The 21,085-nt window shown below is 36.8% G+C and overlaps 1 protein-coding gene across 1 annotated transcript; it reads right to left on the reverse strand.

The window, feature by feature from the left end:
- Positions 1 to 417: 417 nt before the first annotated feature.
- On the reverse strand, positions 418 to 20,316 carry LOC115224809. Its single transcript, XM_029795733.2, has 6 exons — positions 19,811 to 20,316; positions 12,670 to 12,737; positions 6,903 to 7,003; positions 4,898 to 5,026; positions 2,147 to 2,221; positions 418 to 722 (listed from the first exon to the last, which is right to left on the reverse strand). The coding sequence occupies exons 1-6, from the start codon at positions 19,847 to 19,849 to the stop codon at positions 517 to 519; spliced, it is 618 nt and encodes a 205-aa protein (XP_029651593.2). The 5' UTR covers positions 19,850 to 20,316; the 3' UTR covers positions 418 to 516.
- Positions 20,317 to 21,085: the final 769 nt, after the last annotated feature.

Genomic DNA, 21,085 nt, shown 5'->3' on the forward strand with positions numbered 1-21,085 from the left:
GAATCAGAGAATTGGTGAATGGTTTATGGCAAAAAAGAAATCATTTTAAACTTGGTAAAATAATATTGAGGATACCTTATTTATTAGAGAAGAAGACGTGTTACATAAAATTAATTTTAGGGATATGATCAAAGACTTTGTAATTAAAAAAAAGTAGGAGAAAACTTTTCCAAAATAAAGAAAATAGAAGTATACAAAAATAAACAATTTCCAACATATTGTTAATTTTGTTTCATCTTGAAAAATAAAAATTTATTTTATGGTTTATTATTGTTTATATTTTGAATAACATATGTATGTAGGCAGGATTAAGACCCATAGATGCAGGTCCAAAGCACTTAAAATATTTTGGTACTTCAATATATGTCATATCAACAGATATTTAGAAATTAAATTATATAATAATGCTCTTCTTAAAATATTTTGGTACTTCAATATATGTCAGAAATTACATGATATAATATTGCACTTCTTATTCAAAACATATACCATGGTGGATAAATTTTTTTCTGCTAATCACTCCTCATCTAATGGTAAATATGGAATCGCACCATGACACTCAGCATCAATGAGAGCCTTAGTTAAATTGCCTATTGTACACATCCCTGTCTCAGATATTTCCCACCATTTCTTCAACATTTGAAAACACTGTTCTTCAGTATTCCCTGGGATGTCAGATTGAATATTACCCAGGAAAACATCTTGAATGTCTAAATTTCGACCTGAAAATAAAAATATTATATCATTGACAACAACAATAATAGTAGTAAATGATTTATAAATTTCAAGGGATACATAATGAAAAAATTTATGATAGGGAAAAATGGTGGACTGAAACAGTTGTCAACTGTTAACACTAAATTTTTAATACTGACTTTGGTTCTATGATACAAATTTCTTGTTTTTAAAGTGATTTTAATTAAAATCTTGAACCCAAATTTTATGTTAATTTAAATCAAAATCAAAATCAAGTTCAATGACTGGCAAAGAGCACCATACGAGTGTGATCGCTGACAGAATAGCTAACCGGCTTCAGTGCCAGTGGCACATAAAAGGCACCATTCGAGTGTAATCGTTACCAGCGTCACCTTACTGGCACTTGAGCCCTGTGCTAGTAGGGTGCTAAGAGCACCATACGAGCATGATCGTCGCTAGAGCGACTAACTGGCTTCTGTGCCTGTGGCATGTAAAAGGCACCATTTGAGTGGGATCGTTACCAGCATCGCCTTACTGGCACCTGAGCCGGTGGCATGTGTAAAAAGATTCGAGCGAGGTCATTGCCAGTACTGCCTGACTGTCCCCCGTGCCGGTGGCACATAAAAGCACATACTACACTCTCGGAGTGGTTGGCGTTAGGAAGGGCATCCAGCTGTAGAAACTCTGCCAGATCAAGATTGGAGCCTGGTAGAGCCATCTGGTTCACCAGCGCTCAGTCAAATCGTCCAACCCATGCTAGCATGGAAAGCGGACGTTAAATGATGATGATGATGATGACTAGCTTAATCTCAAAACAGTTATATTCATAAATTCATTATTTTCAACATTAATTACAACAAAAGAAGTGTTCCAACAAAAGTATGGTAACAAAAGGGTGAAGATTCTTTTCTTCTCCTCCTAGCAAGAACAACTTTAACTGAAATTTTTTCTTCATCACATTAAGTATCGTATCACTCACTAAACATTATTTTGTAGTTAGATAGGCATAGGGGTGGCTGGGTGGCAAGAAGATTTGTTTCCCAACTGCATGATTCCAGGTTCATTCCCACTGCATGGGACCTTGGCCAAGTGTCTTCTACTATAGCCCCAGCCCAACCAAAACCTTGTGAGTGGATTTGGTAGATGGAAACTGAAAGAAGCCTGTCACACATGTGTGTGCATGTTTGTGTCTGTGTATGTTTCCACCACTGCTTAACATCCAGGGTTGGTGTGTTTGCATCTCTGTAACTTAGCAGTTCAGCAAAAGTGACTGATAGAATAAGCACTGGGCTTTAAAAACAAAGAAAATAAAGTATTGGATTCATCCGACTAAAACTTCTTTGAGGTGCTGCCCCAGCATGGCAACAACATAATGACTGAAGCAAGTAAAAAAACACATAAAGATATGATAGAAGCAAAACATCTAAAGCAATGTATATTTTATACTTACCAACAGACTTCCATTTATTCCCTAGGTATACGGCTATTTTGTTGAGTTGTTTCTGAGTCAGTTTTGTATTAGACTCTGCAAAAATATTTCCATGATTCTTAAGAATTTATAATAATAATAATGAAATTAATTGTATACAGTGCTCAGGTGCACCACAACTTGTCAGAAAGTGCGTATAAAGTACATGCAGTAATGTAGAAATGTCTAAAAAGCGAACAATGTATGAGTCAGATACATGCTTGTGTGTGTATGGAGGGGAGAAAATCAAGTGTAGTGTTGGCGAATCTCAAGAAGCATGGAAGTTTTGAAGGATGCAGTGCTCCGACAACTAACAACTGATGCCGGTAGTTTGTTCCATGCTTCAGCAACCCTATTGAAATGTTTCATATTTACTTTTTTGTTTAGAAATAACAGCCAAATCACCATCAAATTTCACACTCTATCTTAACCCTGTGTTAATCATATGGGGTGTTTTGTCATCCCCCAATTTTTTAAATGCTTGCAATCCTTAGTTGGCAACTTGTTTTATTTTGCTCCTTCCCACTACCTTTCTGACTAAGTGAGGGTGTGTAGCATGTTGTGTGGTGCCACTGTAGCTCAGTTGTTGTGGAAGGCAGATGTCGCTTTGACATCAACTGGTGTGGAATCTGAGTGAACAGTACTGGCTATATATTAGGGAATACTGAAAAGTTCCTGGCTTTGAGTAAAAAAAAAAAAATTACTGGAGAATCAGTTTATTTATGATGTTATTCAACATCTTCTCTCAGATTCACACATTTATTGCAACAGTGTGACAGTTTTTCTAAGACCTGTAAAAGAGCTCAAAATATTCAACCTCCAGCCTGGCCTTATGGAACTTTTCAGCATTGCCTTCATAATCAGCTCACATTGATTTTGCTTTCCATTTCAACTCATAAGAAATATATTGTGGCTATTTTTGATGACTGAAACTTTTCTCTGTTATTGTATTGGGGTGTTTCACCTACAATTTGCAACATAAGTTTTTGCAATAAATTTATTATAATTTAAATTTCAACGAATAGTTATATTAGTTATATATTTAGTTGAAATTTTGATTTAATTTATATCGTAAAAGAGATTCCCTGTTATGTTATTTTTCTAAGCAGCATGACAATATTTTACATAATTGTAACTCTATAAGTATTTTTGTAAACACCCCACGGGACTATCCATTTTTGGAAACTTTAGACATTCCACTCTTCAAGGCAATTTCACTGTACTCTTTCCATTACATTTTCCAAATAATGTAAGTGTTGCTGATGCCATGCTCACTTATCATCTGCTCCCAATTCCAAACATCTCTCTCTTGTCCCCCATCCTTACTTATCATCTTCTCCCAATTCCATAAGTCTCTCTCTTGTCCTCCACCATCAACTGACCACATAGAGTGTATTGTTTCAGGTTGGTAAGATCCACAAAAAAGTACTCTATCTGGGGAGAGATAAATTTTATTTAATATATACACAAGCTGGAAACTACAGACTAGAAGATGAGCCTCGTCCTGGAAGATCTGTGGAGCTCAACTAGGACATCCTGCAAACCCTGGTGGAACAAAATCCTATTGTAAGTGTTGAGGAACTAGCAGAAAAGCTTGGATTCATCGACACCTGTGTGCCATCGGAAAAGTAAGCAAATTGGGTCAATGGGTTGCTCACAAGCTTTCCAAGTCTAATCACGTGCTGTGAGTGAATGTGTGCTCTTCTTTGCTGTCACATCTCATGAATGAACCTTTTTTGCCTCACCCACCATATTTGCTGGACATTGTCCCATCATTTATTCTGCAGTCTTCAAAATCATTTGAACGAAATAAATATGAATTCTGTAGAGAAGGTCAGAACAATACTGGAGAAGTATTTTTCATCACGGACAAGAGAATTTTGAAAGAGAGGCCTTGCAAGTCTACCAGATAAACAGAAGAGCATTGTAGAAAATGAAGGAGAGTAGAATTTAGATTAGAAAAGAACTTTGTTTATCTTAATTTTGGAAAATAAAAGAAGTATAAAAAATGCATTATTTACAGGGATAACCCAATATATGTATTATAGATAGATAGATTGATATATATATATATATATATATATTATATATATATATATTATATATATATATATATATATATATAATATATATATATATAGATAGATAGATAGATATAATATATATATATATATATATATATATATATATATATATATATATATATATATATATGTATATTTAGATAGATAGATAGGTAGGTAGATAGATAGATAGATAGATAGATAGATAGATAGATAGATAGATAGAGTGATAGATTGACAGATTGATAGATTGATATATATATAATAGATAGATAGATAGATTGATAGATAGATAGATAGATTGATAGATAGATATAGATAGATAGACAGACAGACAGACAGACACATATATATGAATATACAAAAGTGTGTGTGTGTGTGTGTGTGTGCATATATATATATATACATACACACATATATACATGTGTGTGTGTGTGTGTGTGTGTGTGTGTGTGTGGTGTGTGTGGTGTGTGTGTGTGTGTGTGAGGTCCAGTGATAGGGTTTCACACTCACAATTGCCAGATTGTGGGTTTCATCCCTGGATCAAGTGTTTTGATGTATTCTTGAGCAAAACATTTAATCTTGCTTTGATCTGCAATCAAATGACTGAAACAAGTAAAAGAGTAAAAAGTGTAAAAAGTGTAAACAAATGGAAACTACTTTTACTTACCGAGATACCTGCTGAATTTCACTTCCTCTTTATCGGTCTCACATTTTTTCTTCTCAGGTTCTGCGGTTTTCCTATTTGTGACATTAGATTCACCCCCAACTGCAACATTCTTTCCATTTCCAATATTTGCTGGAATAAATGTAAAATTTCTAACATAGCATCAAGATCATAAATTCTTGAGAATATAATACATAGGCGCAGGAGTGGCTGTGTGGTAAGTAGCTGGCTAACCAACCACATGGTTCCGGGTTCAGTCCCACTGCGTGGCACCTTGGGCAAGTGTCTTCTGCTATAGTCCCGGGCCGACCAATGCCTTGTGAGTGGATTTGGTAGACGGAAACTGAAAGAAGCCTGTCGTATATATGTATATGTATATATTTATATGTATGTGTGTGTGTTTGTGTGTCTGTGTTTGTCCCCCTAGCATTGCTTGACAACCAATGCTGGTGTGTTTACGTCCCTGTCACTTAGCGGTTCGGCAAAATAGACCGATAGAATAAGTACTGGGCTTACAAAGAATAAGTCCCAGGGTCGATTTGATCGACTAAAGGCGGTGCTCCAGCATGGCCGTAGTCAAATGACTGAAACAAGTAAAAGAGTAAAAGAGACAGGCATTGCTGTGTGTTAAAAAGTTTGCTTCTCAAAGTGACATCTTGGACCAAGTGTCTTCTAATATATCCTTAGGCAAACCACAACTGAGTGGATTTGATAGATGGAAACTTAAAGAAGCCTGTCGTATATATTGAGTGTAAGACATTTACACCCCCACCCCAACGAAAATTACCCCTAAGGACAACAGATGTTCATTTAAAACTTCCTGATATATTGGAGAGGGGGTAATTGTCCTGTGTGTGTGTGTGTGCTGATTATGACTTTGCCTTTTATCCTTTCAGAGTTGATGAAATAAGTACCAGTTAAACACTGGGTCAATGTAATCAATTCATCCCTTCCCCCAAAAATGCTGGCCTTGTGCCAAAATTTGAAATCATCATCGTTATTATTATTATTATTATTATTATTGATGAGCGATGGCTAGAAGTATATTGAGTTTAACTTCATAACCAGCTGATCTAGCAAGCGGGGCCTCATATCAGTGAGGGGGGCCGGTGCGCATTGATGCCGTCGAGAGGTAGGCCCCGAAACAGCACACATTCTCTCCTGATGACCCCATACACTTGCTAGCTTCTGGTATACGGAGCTTTTAACTGGTAGCACTTGCATGTGCAAGTTGTTTGCAAGACATTATTATTATTATTATTATTATTATTCAAAACAGTTTTAAGGAGGTGAGCTGACAGAACCATTAGCATGTTGGGCAAAATGCTTAGCAGTATTTTGTCTGTCTTCATGCTCTGAGTTAAAATTCCGCTGACATGAAGAGGGGAGGCTGGTATGCATGAGTGACTGCTGGTCTTCAATAAACAAAAGGATGCAAGGCTCCGGCAGGGGTGGTGGCGACCCCTGTTGTACTCTTTCACCCCAACTTTCTCTCACTCTTTCTTGCTTCCTGAGTAAAGCTGCGATGGACTGGCGTCCCATCCAGCTAGGGGGAACACATACACCACAGAAACCAGGAAAACGGGACCATGAGCCTAGCTAGGCTTGAAAACGGCGCATAAATTTATTTTTTTTAATGAGAAAGTAATGATAATAAAGAAATGATGGAAAAGTAGTGATGACAACATAATGAGTAATGATTATTAAGTAATGATAATAAAGTAATGATGGTGAGGTTATCTAAGAAAATATAAAAAAGAATGGTGCTTACAGCCTTGTGGAAACATTTGGGGTACATTTGCAGAGTTTAGCTGGTTGTTTGGGGAATTAATGGAAAGGGATTTTGTTTCAGATTCCTCAATAGGAAAGTGTGCTGCTTCTTGAGCATAAGAGCTACTAGCTCCTCTAAGAGAAAGCACAATGCAAGTATTCTTGCTGGAATTGTTACAAAGTGGAGGTAGTGCGTTAGTTTCATTAGATTTGGGTATTTCTCTTATTTTATCATTACCTTCTCCTGTAGGCTTGGGTACTACATTATTGTTCCCTTTTACATCTTCACTACTGAGTAATATATCAGGGTAACTGCTGGGCATAACAGTTTCATTTTTGCTGGAATGAAAATGAAAGATAAATAAAATATCCATTATGAGTTCATTCCACAAACATACATGTATACATTTATGTGTAAATATATATCAGGGTAACTGATAATGGATAAAATGCTGGTGGACTGTGATTTTAATATATCCTATTCAGATAATATCCTAATAAAAAGTGAGTGACATAAACAACATAGAAAAGATGTTATACTTAGTAAAAGGAAGAAAATGAGTATACAAGAGACACATAAATCAACTAAAAGATTCGTTGAGTGTGAACCCAAGATAATGGAAGAACCAATGGAATGGTTATATGACATTTTTCAAGTGCCAATGCCAATACAAATAACCCAGATGCACAAGAAAAAGAAAATATATATAGTTCCAGGAAGTGGATGCCAAACGAAAAATATATTAAACTTGTAACTGTATGGAAAAAACCCCACTTAAGTTGGATGATGTAAAAGTTATTGTTAATAAAAAGAAATGAAAATTACACTCCTTAAGAAAAAAAACTTAAAATTGAGATGTTATGGGGATAATAATAATAATGGAACACCCCTCCCTTGAGACAAGTGGTATGTGCTAGTCATTACAAATACTGTGACATAAGAAGTTGGAGAAGTCAATCATAGATAGTCATGTCTTACTTGTCTAACTAATTATACTGCTATCCCAGAGTGGATGGTACAACAGTCTGACATTGGATTACAACAGGATCAATAAAATAAGTACCAATTGAACACTGTGGTTGATTTAATCGACTTCGTCCTTTCCCCAAAACTGATGACCTTATGCCAAAATTTGAAACCAATATAAAGAATAAATTAATTTGATAAATAATATCAGTTCAATTTTACTTCTGTAAAACAAAAACTTATGAATCTGTTGTTCAACACTGAAAAATGACTATGACAAAGACTTCACCTTTCAACTAAGAAAATGTATTTTGTATGTAGTTTATTTTAAGATATTTTTGTTTCTTCTCACTCTCCATAACTACATTCCCTGACCACTCCTTTTCCACCTCCAACTGTACACAGTCAGGAAATGTAGTTATGGAGAGTGAGAAGAAACAAAAATATCTTAAAATAAACTACATACAAAATACATTTTCTTAGTTGAAGGTAGACTGTGCGATGCATGCGTACAAACAGCCATGCTACATAGCAGTGAAACATGGGCCGTGACTGCTGAGGACATGCATAACCTCGCAAGAAATGAAGCCAGCATGCTCCGATGAGAATTATCAAGAATTATCAACAATACTGCTAATTGATGCATTTGACACATTATTAATTAGCATAATAGAATAGCCTGGAAAAAACATGGATTACATGGAAAAATGCAAGCAAGAGAAATAATATTCTTAAGATTATAAATGTGGAAAATTACAGGACAATTACACTTGGAAAAGTCCAGGACAACTTATTTCATCTGATAAAGTACAGAAGAAAATTTTTATTTAAAATTTGAATATTAAGAATTATTTGATTTTAATTTACAAAGTAACATTAATTATGAAAAGGCACCATCATTTTGTTAAAATATTGACACACAAGAATACTTAAAAAATGAGAGCCAGAAATACCAATATAGCTAAAGTTTTATGCAAAGTAGAACAACATATATATTGGTAGGCAAATTCATAATGTAAAAAATAGGCATTGGCCACAGCTATGATTTCATTTGGCTTGACAGGTCTTCTGAAGCATAGCATATCACCAAAGGTCTAAGTTTTCTGAATAACAGTGTATCACAAAAGGTCTTAGTCAACCTCTTCCACAGGCTCCCTCCACAGTTAGAGATTAACACTCTTTGTGAAGGGTGCTTTTTACATGTCACTGGTACAGGGGCCTGTTACATGACACCAGCATCAGCCATAACTACGATTCCACTTTTCTTGGCAGGTCTTCTCAAACATGGCTCCCTGGGGCAGCCTGTACTAAATTCCTTTGTTATTGCCTGAAGGACTATGATAAACAAGAGGGGGCTGAAGAATGATCCTTGATGAGCCCCTACTTGTACCCTATATATATAAATATATATCATCATCATCATCATCATCATCGTTTAGCGTCCACTTTCCATGCTGGCACGGGTTGGATGGTGCAACTGGGGTCTGGGAAGCCAGAAGGCTGCACCAGGCCCAGTCTGATCTGGCAATGTTTCTACGGCTGGTTGCTCTTCCTAACTGGGTGAAGGTAAAGAGATATTTTACCATTAATTTATAGAGCAATTAGAAAATAGAGGGGATCAAGAGGTGGTTCATCACATTGTGTTATGTTAACTTCTTTATTTATAATATAGTGTCTAAAAGTTGATGAACCACCTATTGATCCCCTCCATTTTCTTATTGCTATATATATATATATATATATACATCTGCTTACAGTGTGGGCCCCAACGTATAATGATGGGACTTTTAATGGAATGATGAATTTGTTCCTTATTTTTTCTAGTTGTTTCAGTCATTTGATTGAGCCTATACTACAGTATCACCTTGAAGGGGTCACAAATCAATTCCAGTGCTTATTTTTAAGCCTGGCATTTATTCTATCAGTCACTTTTGCTGGACTGCAAAGTTACAGTGACATAATCACACCAATACCAGTTGTCAAGTGATGACGGGTGGACAATCATAGACATAAAGACACACACACATGGCTGCATTTATATATACATGTATATAAATAGCCATATATATGTGGGCTTCTTTCAGTTTCCATCTACCAAATCCATTCTTGAGTCTTTGGTTGGCCTGAGAATATAATAGAAAACACTTGCTTGAGGTGCCATGTAATGGGACTGAACCCAGAACCATGTGGTTGCGAAGTATGCTTCTCACCACACAGCCATGCCTCCATATATGATTATGAAAAAAAATTTTCTTTTCTTAATTTTTTTAAACTCTACTCCAAAAAGTTGCATCTTTTTCAATTTTTTTTCTTATTAATAAACTAGCAGTATCGCCCAGCGTTGCTCGGGTTTGTAAGGGAAATAATTATATAAGCATTTTTAGAGATGTAAAGTATAATAGCCATCTCAATATGGCTAACCACAAAGGGGGAGGGGTGTTACTGTAGCTTTTTTACGTTCTGAGATTTAATAATAAATTTTAGAGAGTTACTTCCCTTATATATGTCAAAATGGATTAAAAATGGGAAAAATTGATGGTAAATTTTTTTTTTAAATCGTAGACTCATCGTAGACGCGCGCTAATACCCAGACGGTCTCGATATGAATCACGACTATAAGATACCCAGTTTTGGTTAAACTGCTCCGCAAAATGTGGGAGTAGTTAGGAATCTAAATCGTAGGAGACAGACACACAACCTCACTTTTATATATAAAGATTTCCTCTATTTACATAATATTGAGGTCTCTTTCTTTCTTTTGTTATCTTACTGTTTTTACCAATATACATATATATATATATATATATATAAATATATATATAGTTACAGAGATGTACTTGCATAGCAAGTGACTTGATCTAAGATCGTGTGCTGGAACGAAAACAGTTGCAGCGTTGAAGGTGTTTATAAGCCATTTAAGAAACACACAAAAACCGTTAGATTCACTTCAACATTTAAATTTAATTTGTCAAAATATTTTCGTCACTTTGAGACCGCGACCTGTTAGCACAATATTTTTGTCAGTGAACAGGTCGCGGTCTCAAAGCGAGGAAAATATTTTGGCAAATTAAATTTAAATGTTGAAGTGAATCTAACGGTTTTTGTGTGTTTCTTAAATGGCTTACAAACACCTTCCACGCTGCAATATATATATATACACACATATATATATATGTATGTATGTATGTATGTGTGTATATGTGTATGCATGTATGTGTGTGTGTGTGCGTGTCTGTGCTTGTGATTGTCCTCCACCACTGCTTGACAACGAATGTTGGTTTGTTTACATCCCTGTCACCTAGTGGTTTGACAAAGGAAACAGATAGAATAAGTACAATGCTTACAAAAATAAAACTGGAGTTGATTCATTAAACTACAATTCTTCAAGGCATTGCCCCAGCATGGCCACAGACCAATGGCTGGAAAAAGCAGAAGAATAAAAGAATACATTCTCTGCTTTGGTTTTATGTTCAAGGCATGAGAAAGCTTGAGTTTACATGAGAAGGCCTAACAGACCTGGTAGAAACAGCAGCCAAATCTCCCTCAAATCACACCTTACTGTCTTATGTATGTATATATATATGAGCCAATGAGGGGGACCTCTACATGGTAGCTAGACCTGGTAGAAATAGCAGCCAAATTTCCCCCAAATCACACCTTACTGTCTTATCTATGTATATATGTATGTATGAGCCTATGAGGGTGACCCCTACATGGCAGCTAGACATGGCAGAAATAGCAGCCAAATCTCCCTCAAATCACACCTTACTGTCTTATGTATGTATATATATATATATACAAGCCACTACGGTTATTTAATGTAAAGTCTTCCTCAAATCACTCTCGCTATTTACTCTCTTCCAAGAACATTTTCACTCACTCTTATCTCTTAGCTTGCCATACATTTTACTCATGTATCTATCAGCGCGATAGACAGAAACAAATATTACATCGCCATCGCCATCGCATTCTATTGTCTACCTGTCAACACACACACAGTGAATTACTTTCATTTTATTCGTTGCACACTGTGTGTGTGCGTGTGCATGTGGTGTAAACCACATTAAGAAAAGCATTTGACATACACACCAGAATGTGAGTTTTCTGTAAATTTAGCTTAATTGGAGTTTAAATTTTAAAAACTGGACCTGGCATGACCCGATGCATTCTACTCTTAAAAATGCTAAGTAAATTGTAATTGAAGAAATCCTATATTGTAGATTTCTATAACTGACAAAGGGATGCAGATAAAATCTGCCTTTTATAATAAGAGATTCCAGCAATTAACCACCCTTGAGTGCATCATCATTCCATTAAATGTGTTTATGGGGAGAAAAACGTTGAAAAACATCAATAAATGTCAGTGCAAGGAAGACATGAGGTATTAGTGAGCTGTGCTAAAATAAAGTTATATTGCCTTAAACGCACACACCAAATGTTTTAGTTTTCATAAACATAAGAATTCCTATGTATAGAACACAAACACACAAAAATTTTCCGAAAATTCCAAAAATCAAAAAGTTATAAGAGGTTTTATGGAGTGCTGGTACTTCCTGGTTGGCAGTACAGTATTAAGTTTTCATAATCATTTGGATTCCTGTGTATAGAGCACATATGAATTCCCATGTATAGAACACAAATTCACAAAAATTTTCTGAAAATTCCAAAAAATCAAAAAGTTATAAGAGGTTTTATGGAGTGCTGGTACTTCCTGGTTGGCAGTACAGTATTAAGTTTTCATAATCATTTGGATTCCTGTGTATAGAACACATATGAATTCCCATGTATAGAACACATATGAATTCCCATGTATAGAACACAAGATCACTAAAATTTTCTGAAAATTCCAAAAAATCAAAAAGTTATAAGAGGTTTTATGGAGTGCTGGTACTTCCTGGTTGGCAGTACAGTATTAAGATAGTTCATTTTAAGATAAGAAAGTTTCAGGATTTGATAGAGATCTAACAGGCACAGAATATAAACTAACAAAAAGAATGAGGTTATTTAAAACTAAAACTTATTTGAAAAGTTAACTAACCGATGCATTTCTCTGGATTCATCCATGGTGGTCCCAACTATTTTCTGTGAATGACGTTCAACAAGAAGCTACAGCACAAGAAATACAATATATAGCTTATATATGTAGCTGTTCACGCAGGTGAGGAAAAAAAAGTGAATGACAGAGTGGGAGTGGGTAGTAGTGGCAGTCACTGATACAATAGACGATTTCAATTACATAATTGTATTTAGGTCATCAGTTTCTATCTCTCTCATGCATGCACACAATTATTCATTTACCTGTTTCAGTCAGTTCACTGCAGCCATGCTGGAGCATTGCCTTTAGTTGAACAAATCAATCCCAGGAGTTATTCTTTGTAAGCCTAGTACTTATTCTATCAGACTCTTTTGCCGAACTGCTAAGTTACAGGGATGTAAACACACCAACATCTGTTGACAAGCAATGGTGATGGGGACACGGACACACAAATACATACATATGTTCACCATGTTGGACTGCTGAACTCTACAAATTTTTATCATTCTCTCCCTGTTTATTTTCTTAAATGGCTGATAATCATCTTCCACGCCGCAACTGATATTGTTTCAGCACATGATCACAGATCAAAGTACTTTCTACGTAAGTACATTGCCGTAATTTAATTTTCATTTCGTGTCAGAATTTTCGTCGCTCGACCAGTATCACAGATGAAGTTTATCCAGGACAGACACTAGCAGACAGACCAGATTTAACTGACAGAATATTTAATATGAATGTTTGGGAACTCTTGCATGATATTTTGGAGAAGAATGTTTTGGGAGAGGTTGCAGAGAACATGTGGGAGTGATTGCAGGGTGCATGTGGGAGAGGTTGCCGGGTACATGTGGGAGAAGTTGTAGGGTACATGTGGAAGAGGTTACAGAATACACGTTGAAGAGGTTGCTGGGTACATGTGGGAGAGGTTGTAGGGTACATGTGGAAGAGGTTGTAGGGTACATGTGGGAGAGGTTGCCGGGTACATGTGGGAGAGGTTGTAGGGTACATGTGGAAGAGGTTGTAGGGTACATGTGGGAGAGGTTGCCGGGTACATGTGGGAGAGGTTGTAGGGTACATGTGGAAGAGGTTGTAGGGTACATGTGGGAGAGGTTGCCGGGTACATGTGGGAGAAGTTGTAGGGTACATGTGGAAGAGGTTACAGAATACACGTTGAAGAGGTTGTAGGGTACATGTGGGAGAGGTTGCCGGGTACATGTGGGAGAGGTTGTAGGGTACATGTGGAAGAGATTACAGAATACATGTGGAAGAGGTTGTAGGGTACATGTGGGAGAGGTTGCCGGGTACATGTGGGAGAGGTTGCCGGGTACATGTGGGAGAGGTTGTAGGGTACATGTGGGAGAGGTTGCCGGGTACATGTGGGAGAGGTTGTAGGGTACATGTGGAAGAGATTACAGAATACATGTGGAAGAGGTTGTAGGGTACATGTGGGAGAGGTTGCCGGGTACATGTGGAGAGGTTGCCGGGTACATGTGGGAGAGGTTGTAGGGTACATGTGGGAGAGGTTGCCGGGTACATGTGGGAGAGGTTGTAGGGTACATGTGGAAGAGATTACAGAATACATGTGGAAGAGGTTGTAGGGTACATGTGGGAGAGGTTGCAGGGTACATGTGGATTATAGAGTTTCAAAAGCATGTGCTACTCCATTGTCATATGTTGTTCGTATTAAAAAAAGATCCAGAAGATTATGATAAATTCGTTTATGCAGAACTTCCAATCCACAAACACAGCCAATTCTGTTTCGACATGTCACCAACAACATGCTAGATGGTTTATGTGGGAGAGATAAACCCAATGCAACATGTATGGTTGATGGGAAATGTTAGGAACGTTTCCCTAAAGACTTTCAGGAAAATACATTACACAGTTATAATGGCTATCCACTTTACCGATGTCGAAATAATGGTTTTTACATTTACAAAGTCGAATATTGAATTAGATAATCGTTCAGTAGTACCATATTCCTCACTTCTTTTTAGTCAAAAAAGGAGGTCATTTTAATGTAGAGATATGTGCATCTGTAAAATCAGATAAATATACTAGCAAATATATTGATAAAGGTCATGATTGGGTGACAGTCAGTATCAGTGGACAAACCAATGCACAACAAACACACAAAGATGAAACTGAAAATTATATCAATGGTCGCTATGTATCTTCATCAGAAGCAGTCTGGAAGATTTTAGGGTTCAAATGACATGGTTCATATCCTGCAATCAAACAGCTTACAGTTCATTTACCCCAACAGCAATACATTTACTTTAATGACGATGATGATATTGAACATGTTATCTGCACACATGACATGGATGTGAGTTAACTGGGAATCACACACTGAATGGTTGTGAGTTAACCGGGAATCACACACTGAATGGTTGTGAGTTAACTGGGAATCACACACTGAATGGTTGTGAGTTAACTGGGAATCACACACTGAATGGTTGTGAGTTAACTGGGAATCACACACTGAATGGTTGTGAGTTAACTGGGAATCACACACTGAATGGTTGTGAGTTAACTGGGAATCACACACTGAATGGTTGTGAGTTAACAGGGAATCACACACTGAATGGTTGTGAGTTAACTGGGAATCACACACTGAATGGTTGTGAGTTAACTGGGAATCACACACTGAATGGTTGTGAGTTAACTGGGAATCACACACTGAATGGTTGTGAGTTAACTGGGAATCACACACTGAATGGTTGTGAGTTAACTGGGAATCACACACTGAATGGTTGTGAGTTAACAGGGAATCACACACTGAATAGTTGTGAATTAACCGGGAATCACACGCTGAATGGTTGTGAGTTAACTGGAAATCACACACTGAATGGTTGTGAGTTAACCGGGAATCACACACTGAATGGTTGTGAGTTAACCGGGAATCACACACTGAATGGTTGTGAGTTAACCGGGAATCACACACTGAATGGTTGTGAGTTTACTGGGAATTACCAGCTAAATCATTTGCATGTACATTACTTTAGACTGATTTCCCTGAATTTTACTTATGGAATAATAGTGAGAAAATGTGGCATCTCAGAAAAAATAATACACACTCAGTTGGGGGCATCTACTTTGTTTCACTCAAGGAACAAGAGCAATTCTGAGAGCTTTACTATATCATATTCCCTGAGCTACATCATTTGAGGATATGAGGACTATTAATGGCGTAGTTTGCCATAGTTACAAAGAGGCTGCAATGAAACTGGGTTTAGCACATGATGACCATGAATACTATTGCGCTGTGGATTTTGTAAATATTTCAGCTATTCTGTATAAAATGCCAAAACTTTTCTGCTAAATTCTGAATTAATACATTCCATATTTTTTATTTTTATTTTTCATTTCTTTTACTTGTTTCAGTCATTTGACTGTGGCCATGCTGGAGCACCGCATTTTAGTTGATCAACTAGACCCCGGGACTTATTTTTTGTAAGCCCAGTACTTATTCTATACGCACACACATATATATATATATATACGACAGGCTTCTTTCAGTTTCCATCTACCAAATCCACTCACAAGGCTTTGGTCGGCCCGAGGCTATAGAAGACACTTGCCCAAGGTGCCATGCAGTGGGACTGAACCTGGAACCATGTGGTTGGTAAGCAAGCTACTTACCACGCAGCCACTCCTGCGCCTATGTATACTTATGTGCATCTGTAACACAAATTATATGATACAATGTAAAATATGCTATCTTAAAGATAGTGTGTTTGCACTACTATATATATATATATCTTATGTAAAATCCATTGTCTGTCTGTGTGTGTGTGACTTCTCGGATCTCGGGCATCCTCCATCCGATTGCGCTCAAATTTGAAATGTAGATACCGACGGTATCAGGGCATGTATAAGTCTTGAAAAAATTGATTCCAGGTGAGAATGCGATTGATAAAGCCGTTTTTGTCCTGCTTTTCTTCCGTCAACTAGTACATAACTGCACCTTCCGTTTTTTGTTGTTTTTGTACTGCTTAAAGGCACATTTTTTTCCTGCCAAGCTTACTGTTTAAACCATGTTTGTGTTCTCCTAGTCAACAGCCTTATCATTACTGGTACTTTAAACTCTTCGGTTGCATATTTGTGTGAATAAAATCGTTTTTCTTTGGAATAGAAAAAGAGTCTATTTTTGTTTCTTCTTTTGCTGGTGTCTCAAATTTAGGTTAAATCAGTGTTTCTCAAAGGGGGTGGGGCTATGGGATGGTCGAACAAGTTGTTTTGAGAAAATTTGCTTTAAATGTTTGACAACTCAGCACTATCCATTGGCGGGGTGGGGTGGGGGCCTTTTGCTCATATATATATATCGTTGTATATATATATACATATATATACAGCCACTGAACCTCATATCCAGCAACCTTGTGACCAGAGATGGTCCAGAATTCTGGATTTTCCAGATTTCTGGACACAGGCTAAATATATACCAAAAATATAAAAGGTTGATATTTACTTTAATACTCGGCCACCAAAAAATTAAAAAAAACAAAGTGGGAATGGCACTCGTCATTGCTGGTGACCTGTATATGGCACCTCTGAATTGTGATTGTGATCGTTGCTGGTGTCTGTAAATAGCATCTGTGGTGGTGGCACATAAAAGTACCCATTAAACTCCTGGAGTGGTTAGCATTAAGAAGGGCATCTGGCTTTATAAGCCATGCCAAATCGAACTGGAACCTCGTGCAGCTCTCCAGCATATCAACCCCAGTCAAACTGTCTAACCTGTGCCAGCATGGAGAGTGGATGTTGAATGATGTTGATGATATATCTATGTATATATATACATGTATATAAATATATACACACATATATATATACATGTATATATATACATACATATACATATATCTATATATATATACATACCTACATATATATATATGTGGATGTATGTGTGTGTGTTTATATGTGTGTGTGTTTGTGTGTATGTATTTATATAATATAGACTTCTACTATAACATAGGGCCAACCAAATCCTTGTGAGTAGATTTGGTAGATGGAAACTGAAAGAAGACCTTTATATGTATGTTTATGCTTATATATATCATCATCATCATCGCTTAACGTCCATTTTCCATGCTAGTATGGGTTGGATGGTTTGACTGAAGACTGGCAAGCCGGGAGACTGCACCAAGCTCCACTCTATTCTGGCAAGGTTTCTACAGTTGAATACCCTTCCTAACATCAACCACTCCAAGAGTGTAGAGGATGCCTTTTACATGCCATTGGCACAGGTGCTAGCCAGGAGGCACTGGCATCTGTCACGGCAACAATTTCACTTCTTTCAACAAATCTTTACAAGCACAGTATATTGCCTGACGGATAAAGGGTACTTTTAAACAGGCTGGTTATGCAACACTGGCATTGGCCATGGCTATGATCTCACTAGGCTTGCCAGATCTTCTCAAGCACAGCATATCTCCAAAAGTCTCAGTTACTTGTCATTGACTCTGTAAGGCCCAACATTCAAAGGTCATGCTGCACCACCTCATCCCATGTCTTCCTGGATCTACCTCTTCCACAGTTAGGGTGTGACTCTTCTTCACGCAGCCCTCTGCATCCATATGCAACACATGACCATAGTAGCGCAGTTGTATCTCTTGCACACCACATCTCATGCTTTTTATGTCCAACTTTTTTCTCAGAACGCTTACACTCTGTCATGTATGCACACTGACATTACACATCCAGCAGAGCATACTAGCTTCATTTCTTTCAAGCCTGTGCATGTCCTCTGCAGTCACAGCCTTGTGTAACATGGTTGTTCACACACATGCATCATACAGTCTACCTTTCACTCTGAGCAAGAGGCTCTTTGTTACCAGCAGAGGTAGGAGCTCTCTGAACTTTGCCCAGGCTATTCTTATTGTAGCAGCTACGCTCTCAGAGCATCCACCCCAACTACTGACTTGGTCAACTAGGTAACAGAAGCTATCAACTACTTCTAGTTCTTCCCCCTGGCATGTGATGGAATCTATTTTCTGTACATCTTCGCTGTTTATTGCTCCTGTGCATCTACCACACACAAAAACTATATTCCCAGTTAACCTTTCTTTGATATTGCTATACCTCTTAGGTGTCCATAACTTACACCGGGTACATCTTATGGAGTTTCTAACGCCTTTTCAACAGATCAAACAGGGCCATCTACCTGAAGGGAATTGTGATTTGTCTGCCTTCCTATTTACTAAGACTTTAGATTTTGCTAGACTGACTTGCTTCCACACCTGAAACTTCTTCTTTATTGCAAATAGCTGTTACGGGGTTGCAGGGCATGCTAAAGTTGAACAGTTCCAACCAGTCAATTTCAAAATGAATGCTTGTATTTTGTAATACATAAGCTTTTGCTTTTATAGTTTTACAATGAAATGTAACATTACAAATAATTTCACCTTCAAAAATTAATTTAATCCTCAAGACTCCACGAGCAAGCTTTGAGGTTTTCTGTAGTGAAGGTTTCCTGATTTTTTTTCCATGTATTTTCATTAATTAAAATAATGTCACTACCTGTGTCTAACTGTAATTTTACATTTGTATTATTAAATTTTACATACATAAATTTCTTTTAAGTCTCATCTTTATTTCTTGTCACTGATAAACAGTTTACGTGATTTTTTTCTGTTGAACCATTTGCTACATTTTGTTTAAAAGTGTGATTTTTTATGACCTATCTTACTACACTTGAAGCATTTTCAATTTTTATAAGGACAGTCAAATTTGTAGTGTAATTCTCCACATCTAAAACATGGGTTAATATTCTCCTTTTCATTACTTACCTTTGGTCACACCAATTGTATATGTGATCGGCATTCCTCAGATATTTTAGATATATCTTGTAATATTAGCTTCTGATTCTGCTCTAATTTAGTCAGAATTTGGTTCCGAATTTCCACATTTTTCTTTGCTATTAAACTTTTCACGAAAATTAAATATTTAAACATATAGCTCATTACTTTTAAATCTCTCACATTCTCTATCCCTATTAACAATTCCAGTATATGTAATAAAATATTCATCTTATTTTTCTGTAATATTCATGCATTGCCAATGCATATTAAATAAAGAGCTTTTTCGCTGAAAATCTTAGACAGAATATTCACATTTTCTTCAAAACAGACTTTACCTGGTCTCTTTGGTAATATGTAATTTCAATATTTCTCATGCTTGGCTGATGCCAGCTATCTCAACAAAAGTCAGGTTTGATTTATCGTCTTGCTAGTCAGAGCACTCATCTTTAAAAATTTCTTCATACCCTCTAAAGTAAGAAGGAAAAGTAGTACCCTCCTCTGGGTTATATACAAACTCTCAGATGGAGTTTGTGACCATGTCAGAATGAACTACACATTCTGCCTATATATTGATTGATTGAAATAATGTTGTCATTAAGCTTTTACCTTTATATTATACTACAGAAGACGGTTAGGATTACAATTTTTGTATGACTTAACAGAGCTGTCGCTGTTTAGTTATGTAATTAGGAGTGGTTGTAATTTACTTATGGAATGTATTTATCGATATGTTTGTACATTGGGTAAATGTGTTTGAAAGTTGTGGTTTCTTTGGTTTACTTGTTCCCAAACAACACTTATTTTAGTGCTGTTGACACTGCCAGATTGAATGGTACAGCCCAGGTGTTAAAACCATAATGATATCTGATGGGCAGCTGATGATGGGGATATGTTGGATTATTGGTATGGCTGTTTTTGTATACATGGATTAGTATTATTGGATTGTTGGTATGACTGTGGAATAGTATTATAACACATCCTTTTGATATATTTTCTGTTTTCTTCTGTAGCCATTGTACTAACAGTTGCTGTTGCTTCTGCAATTCCAACAACTGCTGGTATTGCTGCTGTTTCTGTAATTGAATTACCAGAGCTAGTAAATCTTCCATGTTCAAACAATAACCTGTCCAGCATGGGTTCGAATATCCTCATCACCAAAAATATTATGACATGTGTGTAAGAATAGTATTACCCAAATAATTACTTGGATATGGTTATCTAGAATAACCTATCACAGAATTATTACGTTAACACAGAATGCACTCCGTACTACTCCAAACCTAGCTATGATATTAAACTAACACAGTAACCAATATGGACAATCAATGCTATCAACTTTCTGATAGTTCACACAGTTCTTTATTTATTGAAAATCCGTTAGTCCGTTTTTTTGTCACATGGAGGTGTTCAGGATCCTTCCACAACAATTTTGAAAAATAAAAATTTATTTCATGGTTTATTGTTGTTTATATTTTGAACTACATATATATGTAGGCGCGGGAGTGGCTGTGTGGTAAGTAGCTTGCTAACCAACCACATGGTTCCGGGTTCAGTCCCACTGCGTGGCATCTTGGGCAAGTGTCTTCTGCTATAGCCCCGGGTCGACCAAT

This window comes from Octopus sinensis, linkage group LG26 (assembly GCF_006345805.1).
Source record: "Octopus sinensis linkage group LG26, ASM634580v1, whole genome shotgun sequence".
Taxonomy (NCBI): domain Eukaryota; kingdom Metazoa; phylum Mollusca; class Cephalopoda; order Octopoda; family Octopodidae; genus Octopus; species Octopus sinensis.

What these genes read in the sequence shown, in the direction of transcription:
- LOC115224809 (XM_029795733.2), bottom strand. Translation starts at nt 19,849, where the DNA reads ATGAGAAATATTGAAATTACATATTACCAAAGAGACCAG. An exon ending in GAATCCAGAGAAATGCATCG is followed by an intron (nt 7,004 to 12,669) that starts GTTAGTTAACTT and finishes TTTTCATTCCAG; the next exon opens with CAAAAATGAAACTGTTATGC. An exon ending in GAAATTCAGCAGGTATCTCG is followed by an intron (nt 2,222 to 4,897) that starts GTAAGTAAAAGT and finishes ATATTTTTGCAG; the next exon opens with AGTCTAATACAAAACTGACT.